A 19,249-nucleotide genomic window follows, 5' to 3' on the forward strand; every position below is an offset into this window, starting at 1 on the left:
TCACATCGCCGATGTTCAGGCAGTTGGTCAAAAACAGTGTGATATTTGATTTTGTCAACTTGGCCCAGCTCTAGCGATACACCTCCAATAACACGTAACCTGTCTTCTTCATTTCATGACATCTCCAAGGAGACTTGTTGACTGGATCACATCACAGAGATATCTTCAGGCTGATTCATGATCGCACGTAAAAACACCACAGGAGACATTTCCGGTCCTTGTGTAGGACATGGAGACCACCGCCAGAGCTAACGTGTGCCTCTCCAAAAATCGAACTACGTGCAGGGCGACACAGCAATGCAAGCCCTGTGATTGGCCCGTTTGCTTCGGGCCTATTTTCCTCCCCATTTCCGCCTTTTTTTTAAATAACATGAATATTTTGAGTAGCTTGGTGAAATTTGGTATAAGATGTGCAGTAATAATAAAAGAGGGCGGCACTGCCAGCAGGTTTCTGGCAGCGTCTGCGGTCAGTGCGGCAGAACTATGAATAGCTCACCACTGCCGTGGGAATACCAGCGTAAACACTCAACCATGTCTCTGCCTTTAATCTCATGAATACTAAATTATTAACAAATGGGTATTATACAAAATGAAAGTTCTCAAAAGCGGCCACTCCTCCTTATTGCTGGAGCATTAACAGTTAATAGATCAAACTGAGCTAGTTAATTTCCAAGTAAACCCCCCCCCCCCCCCTGTTCCCGGCCAATAATGCTTCCGCCAAAGTCTTCATTTCCACCTTGTGTTATTATCAACACTTTTGACATTTTCCACCATGCTGCGCCCATTGTTTTATCAACACACCTTTTTTTTTTTTTTTTTTAACAGGCCAATTTATTGGACTCATGCCAATCACACTTCTGCCGGTGCAGTATTTTTTCGGAGGCACGGGCGCGTGGAGACGTAGAGGTTGTTCGCGATGTGTGGAGTAAAGGGGTGGCAGTTCACACCGGGGGACTGAGGGACTTCCGAAGTGGTATCAGTCACTCCCGCGTGGGGGGTGAGGCGGTGACTCTGGAACCTGAGAGAGACGGGCGAACAGAACCCAGGCTGTAAACACACCCCTTCGTCAGACTCGTTCACACGCAGATAAACATGCATGTACATTTCTTGCCGTAACGAGCTTTGCCAGGAGGTGGCATGCACTTGAATGTGGACCTTTTTGAATGTGCAAAAGGCCTAACGCATGACATATGTTCTGAAGCCTTCATCTCGTGTTGCTGCCATACTGGAAACGATACATACCATACACAGAATCCTATTATCTTTCTATATCTGGTACCATGACATTGATCACACATTGCATTTACATACTGATATTTATTTTTTCACTTGTGACTTTTTTTGTGTGTACTATATAGTATTATTTATTTTCCACTCTTTTGGATATCTGATTTGCGCCGATGGCTCACAGCACAGCATCTTTTCTTGGACGGTTAATCCCTTTCCCCTTTGTCCAAGTCCTTGGACAGGGATTATTTTTTCTGTGTTGATTCTTGTTGACATTGGAGGGGGCAGGGATGAGGGCAGCCTGTGAACTTTGCCCAGTGGACACAAGTTGCCAGAGGGTCGCTAGGATTTTGAAGCGAATTGGGCATTAAAATAATTTAATGATTTTAATAACAACCTCCATTTGAATTAAATTTCTTCTTCTGCCTCCCAGAGCATTATATTTAATTTTAATGTGTAAAAAGATGCTTTTCCATGCGGTTTATATTAAGGCCCTTTTTCAAGTAGCTACAATGGGAGCTTTATGACTGCTATTTCAAAAATGGCCTAAAAACTCCTGTTGACATCTTATACTTTATCCTGTGAGATCCAACTCAGATAGGAACGGAAACTGCAGCGGTGGTTTGAGTGCTAGTAGGGCAACGATGCACCAAGTGGGATTTTTTTTGATTTTTTTGTCGCAGTAACTCAAGAGTGCAGCTTTTGCCAGTTACACTTAACTATATACACGTAACATTTTCACATGAACATATATGGTAAGTTGAACAGCGTAAACTGTCATTGTCTACTTAAGTTAGACAGAATAGTAAATGTCTATATATCAAGTTCAAGTTTTATATATAAACAATGAAAGAAGACAGCTATACTGTTCACACAGTGTTTACATTTCATAATAATGACTTATGTGTTGTGCGGTAGACTATAAGGATATAGATATAAAAGTTTTTTCAATTCTTTTCATTTTTCACTTAACACTGACATTTGTTTTTGTCTATACTTTTTTTTAACTTGCATCAACATAGTACACAAACCTGTATCAAATTATCCAGCAACAATAAATGTTAATTTCATTATTGACCCTGAAATGCTTGGCTACTTGTCATGTCCTCTGTGATCTTTGACCCTTTAAAAAAAGAGATCTAATTTCCTGACCGTGTGGTTCAGTTCTCCATTCTCAAGTGGTAGCACCTTTAGTATATTCACCTTTTAATCAAAAACATTTTTGTATTTTTAATTTTGTATTTTTTATCTCCTCTGGTATGTATCAAGAGAAACTGCATTTGCATCTGTTACGCACTACTCGACAACTACGCAACTATGCATAACATAAAACTGCAATGGAAGCATTTGGCAGTTGAGCACGCTGCATTCAGGAATTGGCCTCGCCGGCCGCTGCATTTGGCCACGTTTTAGACTTCCAAAGACCTCTAAAAGAATATCCTTGGATGGCCTGTAGCACTACACAGCCACACATTGTCTCTGTTGCCGTCAAGACCTTGTAGGTAAAAATGAGGAGCTTACTGTATAGTGTGTGTGTGCGTGCGTGCGTGTGTGCGTGCGTGCGTGCGTGCGTGCGTGCGTGCGTGCGTGCGTGCGTGCGTGCGTGCGTGCGTGTGCGCGTGCGTGTGCGCGTGCGTGTGCACGTGCGAACTCTCGTTTCTTCCCGGAAGGGCTCTTCATTTGTGTGCATGTACACGCGCATCACATTCTGCTGTTCTGCACTCCGTCTGACTGGTGCCCACTCAGAGCAACATAGCAACAGCAATTACAATGGCAATCATTTTTCCAAATGTGTGTTTAAGTTTTTGACACTTCATCCGGCACCCTGCGGTACGCGCTGTTTTCCCTTTTCCAAAAGTTAAACACTTACATATTGTTAATGTCTACTCTTTATGTACACAAATGGTATTTTTAGCTTGAGAGTTGTCTGATGTCCGTCTCTGGCAAATATATAATTCATGCACAAACATGAACAAGTGTGACCCCAAATGTACCCCCCACATGGAGCGCACTGTCAGTTATTTCAGAATAGTAGTTTTAGAACCTCCTGCGTGTCTTAATTTCATGGTTATTTGTCTTTGGACGCCAGACACTGTGTATTGCCAGATGTATGGTATGTGGATCCATCACCACACGAGTCGTGAGTAAAAGCTTTTGTTGTTAACAAACTTTTAAACTGGCCGTTATTAATCAATATTCAGATTCAGATATATCAAATATTATCAGAAACATATTTTATTGGACGGTTTAGGAGAAATAACAGATTGTATATTCGAACAATCCGTCATTGCTGTCCTAGAGTTCATACCTCGTGGACCGTCTGATTGGTGCGTTTGGATGTCTCATTTGCATAAGTTTAACCAAGCTCAACTTCACTTCACGTCACTACCCTCACACCTCCACTGCCGCTTAATGTCGCTGACGTGGATGTTGCTTCCTGTTGCTGGCTGCCATAGACAATGAATGAGACAAAGGTGATAGTCAGGGAATCATACCATTCATGGGCTTTCTTTTATTTTTTTACAGTTTTGTTTGTCACGGTGTAGGTAGGGATAGATGACAAATTTCTATTGTTTGCAATCTTTCAGTCGTATTGTCACGAGAAGAAGATAATGTATTGTGATGCTAAAACCACTAAAACGCATAAATGAAAGTTAAAAGAAATTATACAACCATTTATTTTTGGGGAAAACAACATTCTAGTCTGATTTCAACAAATAAGAATCACCGTGTTGTTTAACCTGACTATTTAACTATTTATTTAACAAAATCCCCCAAATTACGACAGGATATCCACCAAATCCCCCATAATGTCAGTTGGTGACTACCGGTAAGTTGAAAATTTGCATCCTGTCATTGTGTCATGTGTGTGAATATTTGATCTGATAGGGTTTTATTTGCGATTGTGTTATTGAGGTATATGCTTGTGTATGCTAACAGAGACCTTATCAGGAACGTATGGTTTGGGGAAAGCGCGTACGTGTATGCTTCCTGAATATGTGTGTGTGTGTGTGTGTGTGTGTGTGTGTGTGTGTGTTTGTGATGTGTTTGTGTTTGTGTGTGTGTGTGGCGATATGACCTCGAAAGACTCCTTTTGTGTTCAACAGACTCTCACTTTGTTTAAGAGAGGCTGGTGCGGCCTCTCGGATGGCTTCAGCTCCGCAGGCGGACAGTTTGGCAGTGTGTAAAAAGACGGCATCTGATGGGGGTTTTTTTTTGTTTTGTTTTTGTTTTTTTACATCCTCTGGTCACGTGTATGAATTTTAAATAGTGGGAGTATTAAAATGTAATATACTCACATTATAACTCCTATATACCTTTGGTCAAGGGGTGTGTGTGTGTGTGTGTGTCTGTCTGTCTGTCTGTCTGTCTGTCTGTCTGTGTGTCTATGTGTGTGTGTGTGTGTGTGTGTGTGTGTGTGTGTGTGTGTGTGTGTATCCACATTACAGCTTGTGTGTACAGAACAGTGTGACTAGCCTTTCTTTCTAGGAATGCAAATTATAAGGAATTTGCTTCAATAGCTGTTTACCTTAACAATCAGTCCTCGATTCATTGATAACATAAAAGCTAATGACCTCCAAGATTTTGTGGTGGGGCGCCAGCAGTGTTTCTCCTCATTTTATTTTATTTTATTTCAAAATGGAGAAGTTTGAGGCAAGACTTGCTGAGCCGGTTTGCCATACAGGAATATTTATGACCCGTCTTTGCGCAAATTAAATATTTTGAACTTTTTGCCATCCTCCACAATGGAATGAGTCGGATGTTAATGTAGCAGATCAAGTCTGGTGGAGATATGGACAACGGGAGGCTAATAAAACTTTTAAACATTACTAAAACTCTTATACAGATTTTCCCGGACAAAAACCGGCAATTACCAGATAACGGAAACGCTGGTTCCATCTGAACGCATCATTAGTTGTTGAGGAACAATAAACATAGTTTCCTCTCCGGCATCAACGCGCCCAGCCACGTTTGTTGTTGGTCGTTCTTCATGAAGCCTCCATCTACTTCTTCTACTACTTCTTGCCCCACTGGCCAATTTTTTTTCCATTGCCCTCTGTTGTTCCAATGAGTACTACTACTTCCTGGCTGGGTATTTTTATTCTCGAAAAGCCTTGCGCCACAAAGACTCCCGTTGATACAATAACAAAAAGGCCGCAGATTGTTCAGTTGTTATTGATAAGACAAAATCGTACTCAATTAAATTCTTATTCGCAATTAATCGATAGCCGATTAATGGTTAACATGCCTATTTCCTCTCCTTTGACAAACCTGCCTGTCTGAACCATATCAAAACAAAAGTGAAAAAACAACAACAACCCTACATTGTACTTGTGTAATGAGTTAAAGGGACTCGGGGTAAACTGGGTGTGGGCGGGGACTTCCCATGTCGCCCATACCTGTCTTAAAGAAAATAAATTGCAGATGAAAGCTATCTGACACATCTGATCTGGTGCATTGAGGTGTGTGTGTGTGTGTGTGTGTGTGTGTGTGTGTGTGTGTGTGTGTGTGTGTGTGTGTGTGTGTGTGTGTGTGTGTGTGTGTGTGTGTGTGTGTGTGTGTGTGTGTGTGTGTGTGTGTGTGTGTGTGTGTGTGTAAAGACTAGATCCAATCGTATAACAATTAGCTGGGCGGTTACAGACATACACACCGAAAGGAGATGTAGTTAACTGTTGATGTGCAAATGTTAACCTCAGCCCAGGACCCACATTGCAAATAAAGTTTGGGAGCCTGAAAGATGAGGAAATCGACTCAAATAGAACACAACATAAGTTCACTCTAATCAGTCATGCTATGTGTAACTCACACATGTAGAAGATGTCAAAATATGTTAATTGTACATGTTACATATATAGTAACATGTTAATATAGTTTAATGGTGTCTTTGAAGTTGCATTACACTAAAGTAATCCAGTTTTCTGAGCTTCATAGACTGTTCTTGTTGTTCTAATTCCTCAGTGCCTCTGATTGTTTCTGAAATATTCCTTCAACTTCTGCTGCTGTAACACCTGAATTTCCCCAGGGGACAGATAAAGTGTTACCTTATCTAAAAGTCATCCCCAAAATATTGTGAAATGATCATTATCGATGTATTTCTCCAAAGATATTGTCATATTTTTCCATATTGCCTATCCTTAGTTACTCGAGGCATTCTTACACTGTAGCCAAAACCATAAGTGACTAGAACAAGCTAAAGGCTTTAGCTTTTGTCTAGAAATGTTTTAGTGTAGAAATATAAATGCTGGAGTGCAGTAAAGGCTGCTTTATAGTTTGGCATCGAATAGCCTTCGTAGGTATGCCGTGGGTCTCTCTCTTTGTTGCTTGTATTTACACTGATGAGCCACAACATTAAAACCACTGACGGGTGAAGTGAATAACATTGCTCATCTCGATGCAATGGAACTTGTCAAGGGGTGGGATATATTAGGCAGCAAGTGAACAGTCAGTTTTAGAAGTTTTTTGTGGGGTGTTTCCGGTATGCAGTGGTTAGTGCCTACGAAAAGTGGTCAAAGGAAGGACAACTGGCGACAGGCCTCATTGATGGCATGAGGAGTGAAGTCTAGCCCGTCTGGTCCGATCCCACTGAAGAGCTACTGTAGCACAAATTGCTGAAAAAGTTAATGTTGGCTATGATAGAAAGGTGTCAGAACACACAGTGCATCACAGCTTGCTGTGTATGGGGCTGTGTAGCCACAGACCGGTCAGAGTGCCCATGCTGACCCCTGTCCACTGCCAAAAGCACTGGGTGCGTGAGGGTCTGGACCATGGAGCATCAGGTGGATTGCTGGGGTAAGGGTCTGATGGAGCATCTCTGAGATGTGCTGGAACAACAAGCCCAATCCATGGAGGCCCCACCTCACAACTTACAGGACTTAAAGGATCTGCTGCTAACGTCTTGGGACCAGATACCACAGAACCACTTCAAAGGTCTTGTGGAGTCCATGCCTCAACTGGTCAGAGCTGTTTTGGCGGCACGATGGGGATCTACACAATATTAGTGGTTTTTAGTGGTGATTTTAATGTGGCTGATCGGTGTATGGTTCTGTGATTACGCACATAGACCACTGAAATGCTAGATGGCAGTGACAAGTCTGTTTTAGCATGGGCGTAATAAAAACACAATACAGATATTTCACACTATGAATTGATTGTCATTTGTTGGTCTTTATTTTATTAGAAGATGATGCGTCGTATAAATTGAAATTTTCGAACCTCCTCAGCCAGTCTCTTTTCGATCTGCTCCATTTTGTTTTTCACTTTTGGCAGAAATTAACTGAAAACATGTAGCGGGCAAAAGCAGACCAATCACAGCTCTTATGGTGTTGCGCCACCCTGACGTGTAGATGCAGTTCTGGAGCAGTGCACGTAAGCTATGGCGGACTCTGCGGGCTCTGCCGGTGATGTAGAGACCTACTTTCAACGCAGAACTATATAGCAGCCGAACACCAGAGGACACACAGACACTCGTTTACTGGCTCACAAAATGGCTCGAGAAAAGCCTCGGGCAGGCTTCCAGGACAAGTTATATGTTCATATTCAAATAATGGATCCTCCCAGTTTTGTTTGAACAATGCTGCCATTAAACAAGATCTGAATAACAGTGTGGAACGATAACACTTTCTGCCTTATTGATTTATAGTGTTTGTAATATATCAGAGTTGGAATCTGCTGTTCTTTGTTTTTATGTACTTATCCAAACGAGGCAGCGAAAAAGCTGGGAGAAAAATTAACCTCGGACAAGGGGAGCCAAGTATTGACAAGGAATGTAAACTCCAGCCCGGGGAGAGCTCATTCTCTGTGTTTGAGAGTGTTTGGTGACATGTCTTAAAGTTGTCAGAAATGTGTTGCTTTTTTGGTCCAGAAGTTACTAACTTGAATAAAAGAAACATCCATGTGGAGCATGTCCTTGGGTCACGTGAAAATGTGCCATTGGGATTGCTGTTACCAGTATCCCTTTTAACTTAAAACAAAGCTCTATATCATAGTATATTTACCTAGCAGCTGGCCATGGTATGGACGGTGGTATTTCCATTAGAATATACAGTATATGATAGTAAACTCAGGGCTCGACAGTAATGGTTGCCCTTGGAAACCAGATTAAGTCAATTGGCAACCATTTTGTGGGCTCTGGTTGCCCCCTTTTGCAACCACTTTTTAACATAAAAAATAGGGACAGCAAACAGCAAAACGTGCACCCCAAAATAAATAAAGTTGTTGCATTAGTGATGTTTAAATATTGCTGTTACAGTAGGAACCAGAAAGCTGCATGTGCATTGGTAGGGTTACTATTTTTTTATGTTTATTTTTTATCCCTCCGAGAGAACAACGCCATCAGTGATCGATGAACGAGTAACCTCGTTCTCTGGTATTACATTAGAACTAAGATGCGACACGGCTCTAGTCTCTGGTTGAAGGTGCTTCAAAGCAGGAAGCGATGGTGCGTTCACAGGCACAGAAAACTAATGTGTGTCAGAAGTGATGCATTCGTGGGAACTCGGGAACTGTCAGCTACCACCATACCTTTATTTCAGACCTTTTTTTCACCGTACATGTGTTTGCATAGTGCAAAGTTTACTAACTAAAATAAAAACTAAAACTAGGTGTGAAAAAACATTTTAGTTAAAACCAAAAAACTAAATGAAACAATATTGTGTACTTACAAAACTAACTAAAATAAATAAACATATATAGGAAATGTCTTTAGTTTTAGTCTTTTTGTTCTGGTCAATTTGGTCAGATTTGTCAATCTGTCAACATTTGTCAACGGTTTGGGTCAAAGCATCTTGAAAACCGCAGGTCCTGTGGGGTGTTTCCGGTATGCAGTGGTTAGTACCTACCAAAAGTGGTCCAAGGAACAACTGGTGAACCAGCGACAGGGTCATAGCTGCCCATGATGGGTGCCCATTGATGGGCGTAGGGAGCGAAGATCAGCCCGTCTGGTCCGATCCCACAGAAGAGCTACTGTAGCACAAATTGCTGAAAAAGTTAATGCTGGCTATGAAAGAAAGGTGTCAGAACACACAGTGCGTCACAGCTTGCTGTGTATGGGGCTGTGTAGCTGCAGACCAGTCAGAGTGCCCATGCTGACCCCTGTCCACCGCCAAAAGAGCCTACAATGGGCTTGTGAGCGTCAGAACTGGACCATGGAGCAATGGAAGAAGGTGGCCAGATCTGATGAATCACATTTTCTTTTACGTCATGTGGATGGTGGAGGTTAGGGTCCGATCCGATCGAGCATCTGTGGGATGTGCTGGAACAACAAGCCCGATCCATGGAGGCCCCACCTCACAACTTACAGCAACTTACTTAGGATTTGCTGCCAACATCTTGGTGCCAGATACCACAGGACACCATCGGAGGTCTTGTGGAGTCCATGCCTTTACCAGTCAGAGCTGTTTTGGCGGCACAAGGGGGAGCTACATAAGAATAGTGGTTAGTAGTGGTGGTTTTCTAATGTTGTGCCTGATCGGTGTACATGTGGGTGTAGAAGAGAGACAGAGACACAGGCTAAATGTGATCAGGCCAAGTGTGACCAGAGGAGTAAATGTTGACACAGCTCTTGTCTGTCTTGACTTGTGTTTCTTCCCCTCTGAAGATTAATATTCCGTAAAGTATTGGATAAATCATAAACTTTTTAAAAATAATTTTGTTTGGTTACTGTAATAAAGGTTTTGAACATTCTTTTGTCACATTTTCATTATGAAGCTGTCGTAAGACTGCATAGTATCTTAATTTCTCAAAATATAAGGTGACTTAAAATGGCAACCATATTTTAAATTTCAGTAACCAAAAGCTGATGCCGGCCTGGCAACTTAAGTGATGTTAGCGATGATCCCTGTAAACTGTGCCTCGCAGCTACAGAATACTGGGTAAAAATCAAATTTTCGGCATCTGTATGTGGAGGTAAAATGTTATTCCCGTGTTTAGGTGGGGTTCCTCTTGGTGCTCTAGTTTCCTCACACCTCCTATATGGCTGAAGGATTTGGGAAAAAAATCGAATTATTATTTATTATTTATTATTATTATTATTATTTTTAAGACCAATGTTGCGATTGAGATTTAGTATTTTTTTCAGTTCCTTATCTTCTGTATTATTTACTTAACATAAGCAATAAATCATTCTATAGTAGGACCAACACAACATTGGATACATTCTACATATAAACTGCTCTTTCCTGTTGGCCAGGCCTAATTATATTAACATTTGAAGAAAAAAATTCCAATGTTTCAGCAGAAATTTATTATTTTTTAAAATATAAATGTTGAGCATATACGTCCACATATGTCGCATACGTTCACACACACGGAGCGCTGCTCTGTGCGCTCAGGGACAGCTTTCTGCTCACGCAATTTAAAAATAGGTAAAAAAATAAAATAAAAAAATAGACGATGTGTTCTGGAAGAGGCTCCGCCCGGACTCTACAGGTGTTCTGGACTCTGCCAGCAGCACATGCCCTGCAGAGCGCACTGTGGCCCGGGCCCGGAGAAAGTGTCCCCATTCCTATTACTATTACTATTAGTATTCCATACGACAATGATTCGTTCCATAAGGAGACGTAAAATAAAATAAAAACACTGTTCTGTCACTTTCTCCCCTCGGGATGGTGCGCTAGGCGGCCGCCTATCTCGCCTATAGGAAGAGCCGGCCCTGGACAGCCTAGATTCTGTAACAAAAAAAACCAAACACTTTTTCGCGATACACTTTATCGCAGCCTTTGCGATTTGAAAATTGTTGTCAAATTGCAATGTCTGTTTGAATTGGATTTATTGTTCAGCCCTACTCCAAAGACATTCAGGTTAGGATCATTGGAGACTCTTAACTTGCCCATAGGTGTGAATGTGTGTGTGAATGTGTGTGTGACACCGTGACGCGACCCTAGGGCTGTGCAATATGGACAAAATCTTCCACCTCGTTATAGGTCATTACATATGTCAATAACGATATATATCGCAATATATACGATTTTCTATGTATTCAATTAATAGGTTATATTAAAAAAGAAAAACACATAAAGCCTCTTCGTGACGACTTTGTCGGACCTGTCAAATTGACAGGAGAGGTGAAATTAGCGACCTATATATGAAAATACAACTTATTTGCTCAATTGAAATAATAAATCAAATTGGGGCGCGGTAGCAGACGGACAAATAACGGTTGTTATGTATGCCCATGTTTGTTTACACTTGCTACATGTGCAGATACCATAAAGCACAGTGATGTAAGTTATTGCCGTAAAGGCGTTCTGCCGCTGATTTGCAACAGCGATAGAAACGGTATAAAAAATACATATATTATAGTCATTTTTCGACCTTCTTACGATATATATCGCACAGCCCGATGCGACTCTGACCAAAGAAGAGGGATGGGTGGATGGTTCACCCACCTCCTCCTTCTGCAAAGATACAAAATGCGACTGGAATTACAGTTTAGAAAATAGCCCCATCCCATGGTACGTGCTCAGTTCATCCCTTCTGGTGCGGCCAGACTTTCCAGCAACTGCTCACATCCCACTAATATTGAACAGAATTTCTATTGGCTATACTGCGCTATCTCATATTATACCGTACAGATTTAAACTGTTCCCTGAAATCAGGTTAAGCAAGGAATACAGTATGTGCTCATTGTCACAGAGGAGCGCATGTCGTCAAGGGGGCTCAAATGACAGTTGAGCACGCAGAGCTGGCTGTCGGGAGAGAAAGCAAACGATGTTATGGCTCCTTTCCACGTCAGGAATCCCCTTCAGGGAGACGCCATCCTGAGAAGGTAGCGGAGGCACTAAGCAAAGGACAGAGGAGACCTCCAGAGGATTGTGTTGGAACATTGTGACACAAAACAAGAACAGAACACCCAAAACCCTCACTGCCCCCACCACCCAAAACTCCTTTCATTGATGCGGTACATCCTGAAATATTTCTCTGCCATAATATCTCTCTGCTTTGTGCAAACGGTTCCACCTCATATCTGAGGGGCCGGGTGTTAGAACAGTGCAGAACGTTCTTAAAACTCTCTGACGCGATTGAATGTGCGTGAACGTGTCCCATGTAAGTTTGGCGGACGGGCGAGCGCGTGTGTCTCTTCTGCATGTGGGATTCAGTGTTTATATTAATGGTTCCTGGTGGCCTAGTTTCTTGTTTTACATTTGTCTCCCACAATCAGGACCTAACATCAGAGGTTTTTTAGTGACATGATTGGAAGCTTTGTTTTGCATATGAAATTACATTTGGCTTTGGCAGTACAACCAGGCTACTATACATTTTGAAATAACCTCACCCTCTCACTGGTGCCTCTTCTACCGCTTCTTTTCCTTCTCTGTTGCTTTGTTTGTGTTTTGGTTTTTTTTATCGCTTACATTTCTGCTAAAATTCCAGAACGTCTTATGCTCTTGATCAACAGTCTGCAGCACTTGTTAAGACTGATTGGCCAAGTACTTTGCCTCTGCTCCCAGGTTTACAACCTGCAATATGGCTGGCTGCTTGACAATAAGAGAACTATACAGCCCCTTATCATTCAGGGAACTGACTCCCCAACAACAGTTTTGTTATGTTATTCTCCACTAACGTCACAGATTAGCACGGCCAGTTTACACGGATCCCTCAAGCATGCTGTGACTAAAACTCTTAACCCAGCACACGGGATGTTTATGCTAGTCTGCGATGACTGTTAATTGCTCACGCCATGGAGCACAAGCTCCAGGTCTTCTCCATGTTGCTGGATTTGCTGGCTTCTACCCTTCTCCGTTTTGTAGTTGTGCACAGTGACAGAAAATGGACATTACTTGCTTATGAATTACAAATCATAATATGTGTCTATTTGGACAAATGTTTGCGATTTAAGGTGATCGTTTACATATAAAAAGCCACTAAATGATACGTTGTTTTGTGTTAGAGCTGATTGTATTTGTATATGGTAGAATGCTGTCCTGTAATGGCCCTTGTGCTATACTTTCACAAAGATCCGGTAGCCCGTTTAATACAGGGTGAGACTGGCGTTTTGAATGGCTATCTGTACATTTTAATTGCCATGACTACCTGGGAATCTACCATAATTGGATAACTAATTTAAAGTGCCACGCCATTTTTTGGCATTTAGCACAGCAACATGGAAACTGCAGAAAAACATCCCAAATGCTTTATTTCAAAGAACTGGTGGGAAATAGTTTAGCTTCATCTACATATACTGCCTAAGCAGTATTGTTGATTAAAAATACAAGCTCCCTAACAGATTAAAAAAAAAAAAAAAGGGGGCTTCCGCTCAGTTCATGGCAATCCACTTACTCTTACTTACTCCTTTTCTTAAATGTTGCTTTATTTTCTTTAAGGTGTAATTCATCGTAATTCATCCAATTTCTGTTTGTTTCATGTACATTTTAAGTATAACTTCCAAAATTGCTACATGCTGCAAGTATATATGGAATCGATAAGCTACAGTTTTATTTCAATTGAAACACAATGTCCATCCTTGTTTGTGTTGATCGCTTTCAGTTTCCAAAGGAAAAGAGACTTCAAGTCTGAAGTCTCAACTTGAACAGTCAATGTTTGTAAATTGACAAACTAAATGACGTGTCACGAAAGACAGCTCGTTCATATCAAGGCTGTAGACACGCTAGTCTGCCTTGAATATAAGTTTTTACCCTCCCATTTCCTTTCTCAACACAATTCTGTTCCTCTTCAGCGTCCCTTTTTTTTTTTTCCACATCTCGCAACTCACCAATGTATTTCTTGATGCCAGTCACGACCCCTGTGACAATGCTTTCATTTAGTCCCAGACGCGGTGCCCCCTGCTGGTATCACACTCAAACTGCCGGGGGCACTGAGCATAAAGGTGGAAGGGAGTGTCTGAAGAGAATCTATTGGCCCATTCTGTCTGTGATGTTGATTTACCTAACATGCAGTTTTGGATTCCCTCTTACTTTATTACCGAATGACAATGGCAAACTGGCCAAGGACATCCATCTTTTCAGTCATTTAATGGTCAGTTAAATGGATAGGATCAAAACAGTGACAATTATCGTACCAAGCGGAACCTTTGTGATAACTGACTCCCCGTTGTGGTGATGTGACATGATCATGCTGAACTTGCTGCAGTAACAGCGGTGAATTGTACCCCCCGTATAAACAAAGAGGTGGGCTGTGCTGTATCACCTGAATTCAGTGACACTCTTTCTCTCTCTCTCTGGTGTGGTATTGTGTTTGATTATTGTTTATTTATGTCTTATGTCTTTATGTCTCCATCTGCTTCTCCCTGGAAACAACAATAACAGTAAGGGGGGGGGGGGGGGGCAAAACACATATGTCTCCATTCTGTCCCCTTGTTTCTATGGCAACACAGCGGCTGGGGATGGGATGGAGGGGAGGAGAGCAAGAGAGGAGCTGTAGCCTACTCCATTCCTTCTCAAGGGGTGAAAAACAGAATACAAAGAGACGGAACAATTACAAAAAAAACGGGGGAAAACTTAAGGAAAATACTTAAAAAGAAAGACACTGGTAATGTGTGTGTGTGTGTGTGTGTGTGTGTGTGTGTGTGTGTGTGTGTGTGTGTGTGTGTGTGTGTGTGTGTGAGACAGTCAATGCACGCTCTTGTGCAAGATGTTGTATCCATGGCAACCTTTGCTGCTTATCCGCATGCAAAGCTTCTCTGTTTTCCCGTGGCCCTCCTCCGCCTCACGAACCGACTCCACCACACACAGTGCCGTTTCACTGTGCCGCTCATTTCCACCTTTCGCCCCGTTGCCACTTGTACGTGTGTGCACGCAAAATGTGCACGCACGTGCACAGTGTCGTCCCATGTGCATTTTGTGCGGCCAAGTTATTTTCCGGGAAATGACGCCTGTCCGTCCATCCAATATGTGCCATCCCACCACCGTCGTTTTTGTGACGTGGAGTCTGGTTTATTGGAGTGGGAGTGTAAATAAATGTATGAAAAAAATCTGTTTGTTCTACAGCAGAGGGAGCGGTGAGAGCGGAAGAGAAAGATACACACCGATCAGTCACAACATTACAACCACCGACAGGTGAAGTCAATAACATTGATCATCTCGTTTCAATTCCAACACGTCAGCTTCAAGAACTGAGTGTTCACTTGCTGCCTGATATATCCCACCCCTTGAGGTGCGATTGGAACGAGATGAGCAATGTTATTTATTCGCCTGTCAGTGGTTTTAATGTTGTGGCTGATCAGTGTGTTTCAATAACCAACCTGTCTGCTTGACTGAACACAGAGGGAACAAACGGCCATTTACACTTGCACTTCAGAACTTTGAGCTGTCTGTCTATGTATACCCGTCTATATCGGTCCTTCTGTCTGTCTGAACTTTACTCTTCTACCTTCTCAAGTTTTGGAAAAATTGAAAACGGGAGCCTTCAGTCAAGGTCAATCGGAGTTTGTTTTTTGTTCGCTCATGCAATTGAAATGTTATCATATACGGTCAAATCAATTTTCTCATTTCTATTTCTACCTTACCTCCATGATTACAATCATGATGATATCTCTGTGTCTCTGCAACAAATAATTGTAGTTGACTATTTATTTGTATTTATTTTCTTCATATTATGCCACTACCACAGTATAAGCTTATAATTGTGTAATAATATACAAATTTACCTCGTAGTTGTAGTACATTGAAGATTATAACATATTTGGCAGAGAGTTTCCTTGACCCAAGTGATGGTAACTCACCTAATTCACATTCTATCTATTGCAACATTTGGCGTTATCTGCTCAAATAATTGTGCTCAGACGATTATGTAATAACACCTAGTCTGTATAGATCTAACTAATGGTTGTCGGTTTTAAGTTTGATTTGTTATATGATTTGTTGTATAGTGGAGTTGTAGGCACTGGCCCCTGGTTTAGTGGAGTCTTTACTATTTGAAGGAAGTAACCAACAGGTGTTACTTAGGGCCTGACAACCCCTAAATGTTGTCACTTATTCTGACTTAACTATGATGTGTCTTTTTACCCTATTTTCCAATGAACCAATCTAAATAATTATTTGGGGGTGCAGATTTTCTCTTCTGGAAATTTTCAATTTAAAAAAAAGCGTAATCAGCTTGTTGTGGCTTTAGGTTCTCTGTGTCGCAGAGAGAAGAGCTTTTATCAAAGTTAATAATAGAGGAGATTGGAGAGGCTCGGGACGGTAGTGGGAGCAGGTACGCTGATTACAGAACAGCTGGCTGTGTGCTGCCGTTGAAGGGTCTCCTAAAGCAAACAGCATTTGACATTTCACGCCAAGAGAGACTCAACACAGCAAATATTTAAGGGGGGGTTAAGGCTCTGTTATAGGCGCCACAAGCGAGCCGTGCCACTCATGGCGCACGCACGAGTGTATATAGTTGCCCTTTGCCGATTTGTCGGCGTAAACATTACAAAGTAGTCCTGAGGTTTTAAAAAACTCCAAATCTTTGGACAGAAACGGTGATATCTCCTTCCATGAATTCAACACCATTTGGTTATTTTTGTGGTCAGGCATGGATGGATCGTACGGATTGTACCTGCGAACAACTTTCCTTCGGAACAAGTCTATCTTAAATTACCTGAAGCGCGCAGAGCGGAGGTGGATTGGGAGGTGCCCGCCCTCAGACACAATGGCCGTGAGGCACTGTCGCGAGTGCCGCAATGACATCATTTGTGGCACACCTACTAAACGACACTATGGCTGCGGCAAATATGAACCAGGCTTTAGAGGGACGTTTATCTCTCGTATCATTTTCAAAAGTAGAATATAATCTATGAATATAGCTGTAAGCAGCAAAGGGGCCCTGCAAAATACAACATGCTCAACCCAAGAGTTTCATTTAGTACTTTTAGAAGGAATCAAGCTAGGAAACAGGTGGGATCTAGGATATTACCAACTTGTTGCACAAAGTGACCATGTTACATCTGGGTGACTTCGCAGTAGGTGTGTCACGATTCTCCAAATACACGATTCGATTTGACTTTCGATTTTATTCACTTGCACAAAGAGCAGGTATGTGGATGTAGCATGCAAATAAATACAATTAATATGCCCATGAAATAAATCCAGAAATAAATAAACAAAGCCATAAATATATGAATAAATGACAAAATATGTGCCGATCCCCTGCGCACGCCGGTCTAGGTGGGGGGGGGATCTTTCATTCTGACTCATGGGATCTTTCACTGCACCGTGGGTTTTTGTGAGACCATCTGAATATAATGGACCTGCGGACACGCACTCCCTCTCCCATTTGGAAAACAGCGCAGTTTGTTTTTTATTTTATTTTGAATGTTTTGAATAGGGTATTAGGGGAAAAAAACGGTAGTTTTGAGTCGGTCGTTTAGTCGGAACATTTTAACGTCCCTGGTTTGTACTTGTGTTTAAATAGCATAAATGGACTGAAAATTCCAATAAAAAATGAGGCCGTAACAATTTTTTTTTTCCGGAGGACAGTGCTGATGCCCCTGACCAAGGCATTGGCACTAGAACTGGAGTTGGTCCCCGGGGGCTGTGCTGTGGCTGCCCACTGCTCCTAGTTAGGGTTCTTCTCACTTCATTTTGTTCCCGTGAACTTTGTCAGCAGTTCTAAAAATCAAAAATGCGTTAGATAACTTTTGACAGGCATATCCTCAGTATGCTCTGACTGAGATTTGATAAAGATTGAATAATTTAAGAGTTCTGTTTAAATGTAAAATGGCAATAGGATGGAAATTGAAACCCTTTATATGCATGTGCCCATTGCATGACCCAAGGAGTAAGTGAGAGAAAAGATTTTAGAGGAAAGTTACATTAACATTACAAATGTGTGTCCATATTGAGGAATGGAGCAAAGTTACGTCCAAAACAAGTAGATAGATGTTTTGGACATTTGGTACATTAAACTCTATAGATGCAAAACCAATCCTCAGGTGCAAAACCCTGTTCACGTAGATATGGTATTTCCCTGTCATTAGTAATTGCTACTAAGATATGAGATGACACTAGCTTTTGGGAAACACACTGCTCATTCACTCTCAACCTGTTTTAAATGGCCGATAAAAAGGTCTTCCATTTAGACGAATTTTCCTAGCATTTAGTAAGAGTCATTGTTTATGGGAAACAAAGGCTTTTTAATTTATGGTCAAGAACAGTCAGTCATGTGTTCTTTGTTTGTATAAGTATTATTATTCCTACCTCGTATGATTTTTCAATATATAACAAAACGTTGCCGGACCTCGTTGATAACAGATAAGCTTGATACCTCGTCGCTTGTCTGGACATATTTTATTGGCCGGTCCATCTGCTCTCAGCATATTGTTTTTGTCTTTGCGGCTCAATGGCTGTGAAAACAGATGCTCTATTTCCTTTTCGCCTTGACTTAAATAAATAGTGCTGCATACTACAGTAGACAATGGTAGAGTCACATCATCTTACGCTGCCTTTTGCTCGCTCTCTCACTCTCTCTCTGATCAGCCGACCGGTTACATGGAGATGTCCTTGTCGTACAGCACCATCGAGGACCTGCAGCTGCTGTCGTGGGACAACGCACCCAAGTACTGTGTGCAGCTCAGCTTTCCCGGAGGGACTGTCTTGTTGCAGGTAATATCTATGCGCATACTATCATCCAGCAAACTTTAGTATGTGAGTGGAAAGTACAATGTACGAACACGTACATATTATAGCATTACTTTGCATCGCTCTGTTTTTTCGTCCCTGATGGCCAGGGCGATGTTTAAAAAGTAATTCCTAAAACAACCATTCTCAACCTTTTTGGTTGGACTCCATGGTCTCCATTTGATAAGATTTTGTCTCTCCAACCCCAATGAGGGAATTGTTATTGCTAGATACAATTTAATCTGGATTTCCATACCTGTATATATTATAGTTTCAAAAACATAATTCTGCATTGCCCTGTTGGTGAACTAGTGATGTTGTGTAGTCTGTCTGTCAGTCTATTGATCTTTATGTTTATTGGTATATCTGTCTGTCTATTGGTCTCTTTATCTATCCGTCCATCTTTATCATCCGTGGGTCTGTCTGTCCCTATTGCTCAATCAATCTCTCTCTCTATCTGTTTTTCCGTT

At 41.6% G+C, this 19,249-nt stretch overlaps 1 protein-coding gene across 1 annotated transcript in view; it reads left to right on the forward strand.

Moving 5' to 3' along the window:
• cmip (c-Maf inducing protein) overlaps positions 1–19,249 on the forward strand; it is a 48,461-nt gene that overhangs the window by 4,393 nt on the left and 24,819 nt on the right. The window contains exon 2 of the mRNA XM_080002766.1: positions 18,639–18,764. Within this exon, the coding sequence (XP_079858892.1) occupies positions 18,639–18,764 (126 nt within the window). The remainder of the gene's footprint in view (positions 1–18,638; positions 18,765–19,249) is intronic.

Source organism: Zeus faber, assembly GCF_960531495.2.
Source record: "Zeus faber genome assembly, chromosome: 6".
Lineage (NCBI taxonomy): Eukaryota > Metazoa > Chordata > Actinopteri > Zeiformes > Zeidae > Zeus > Zeus faber.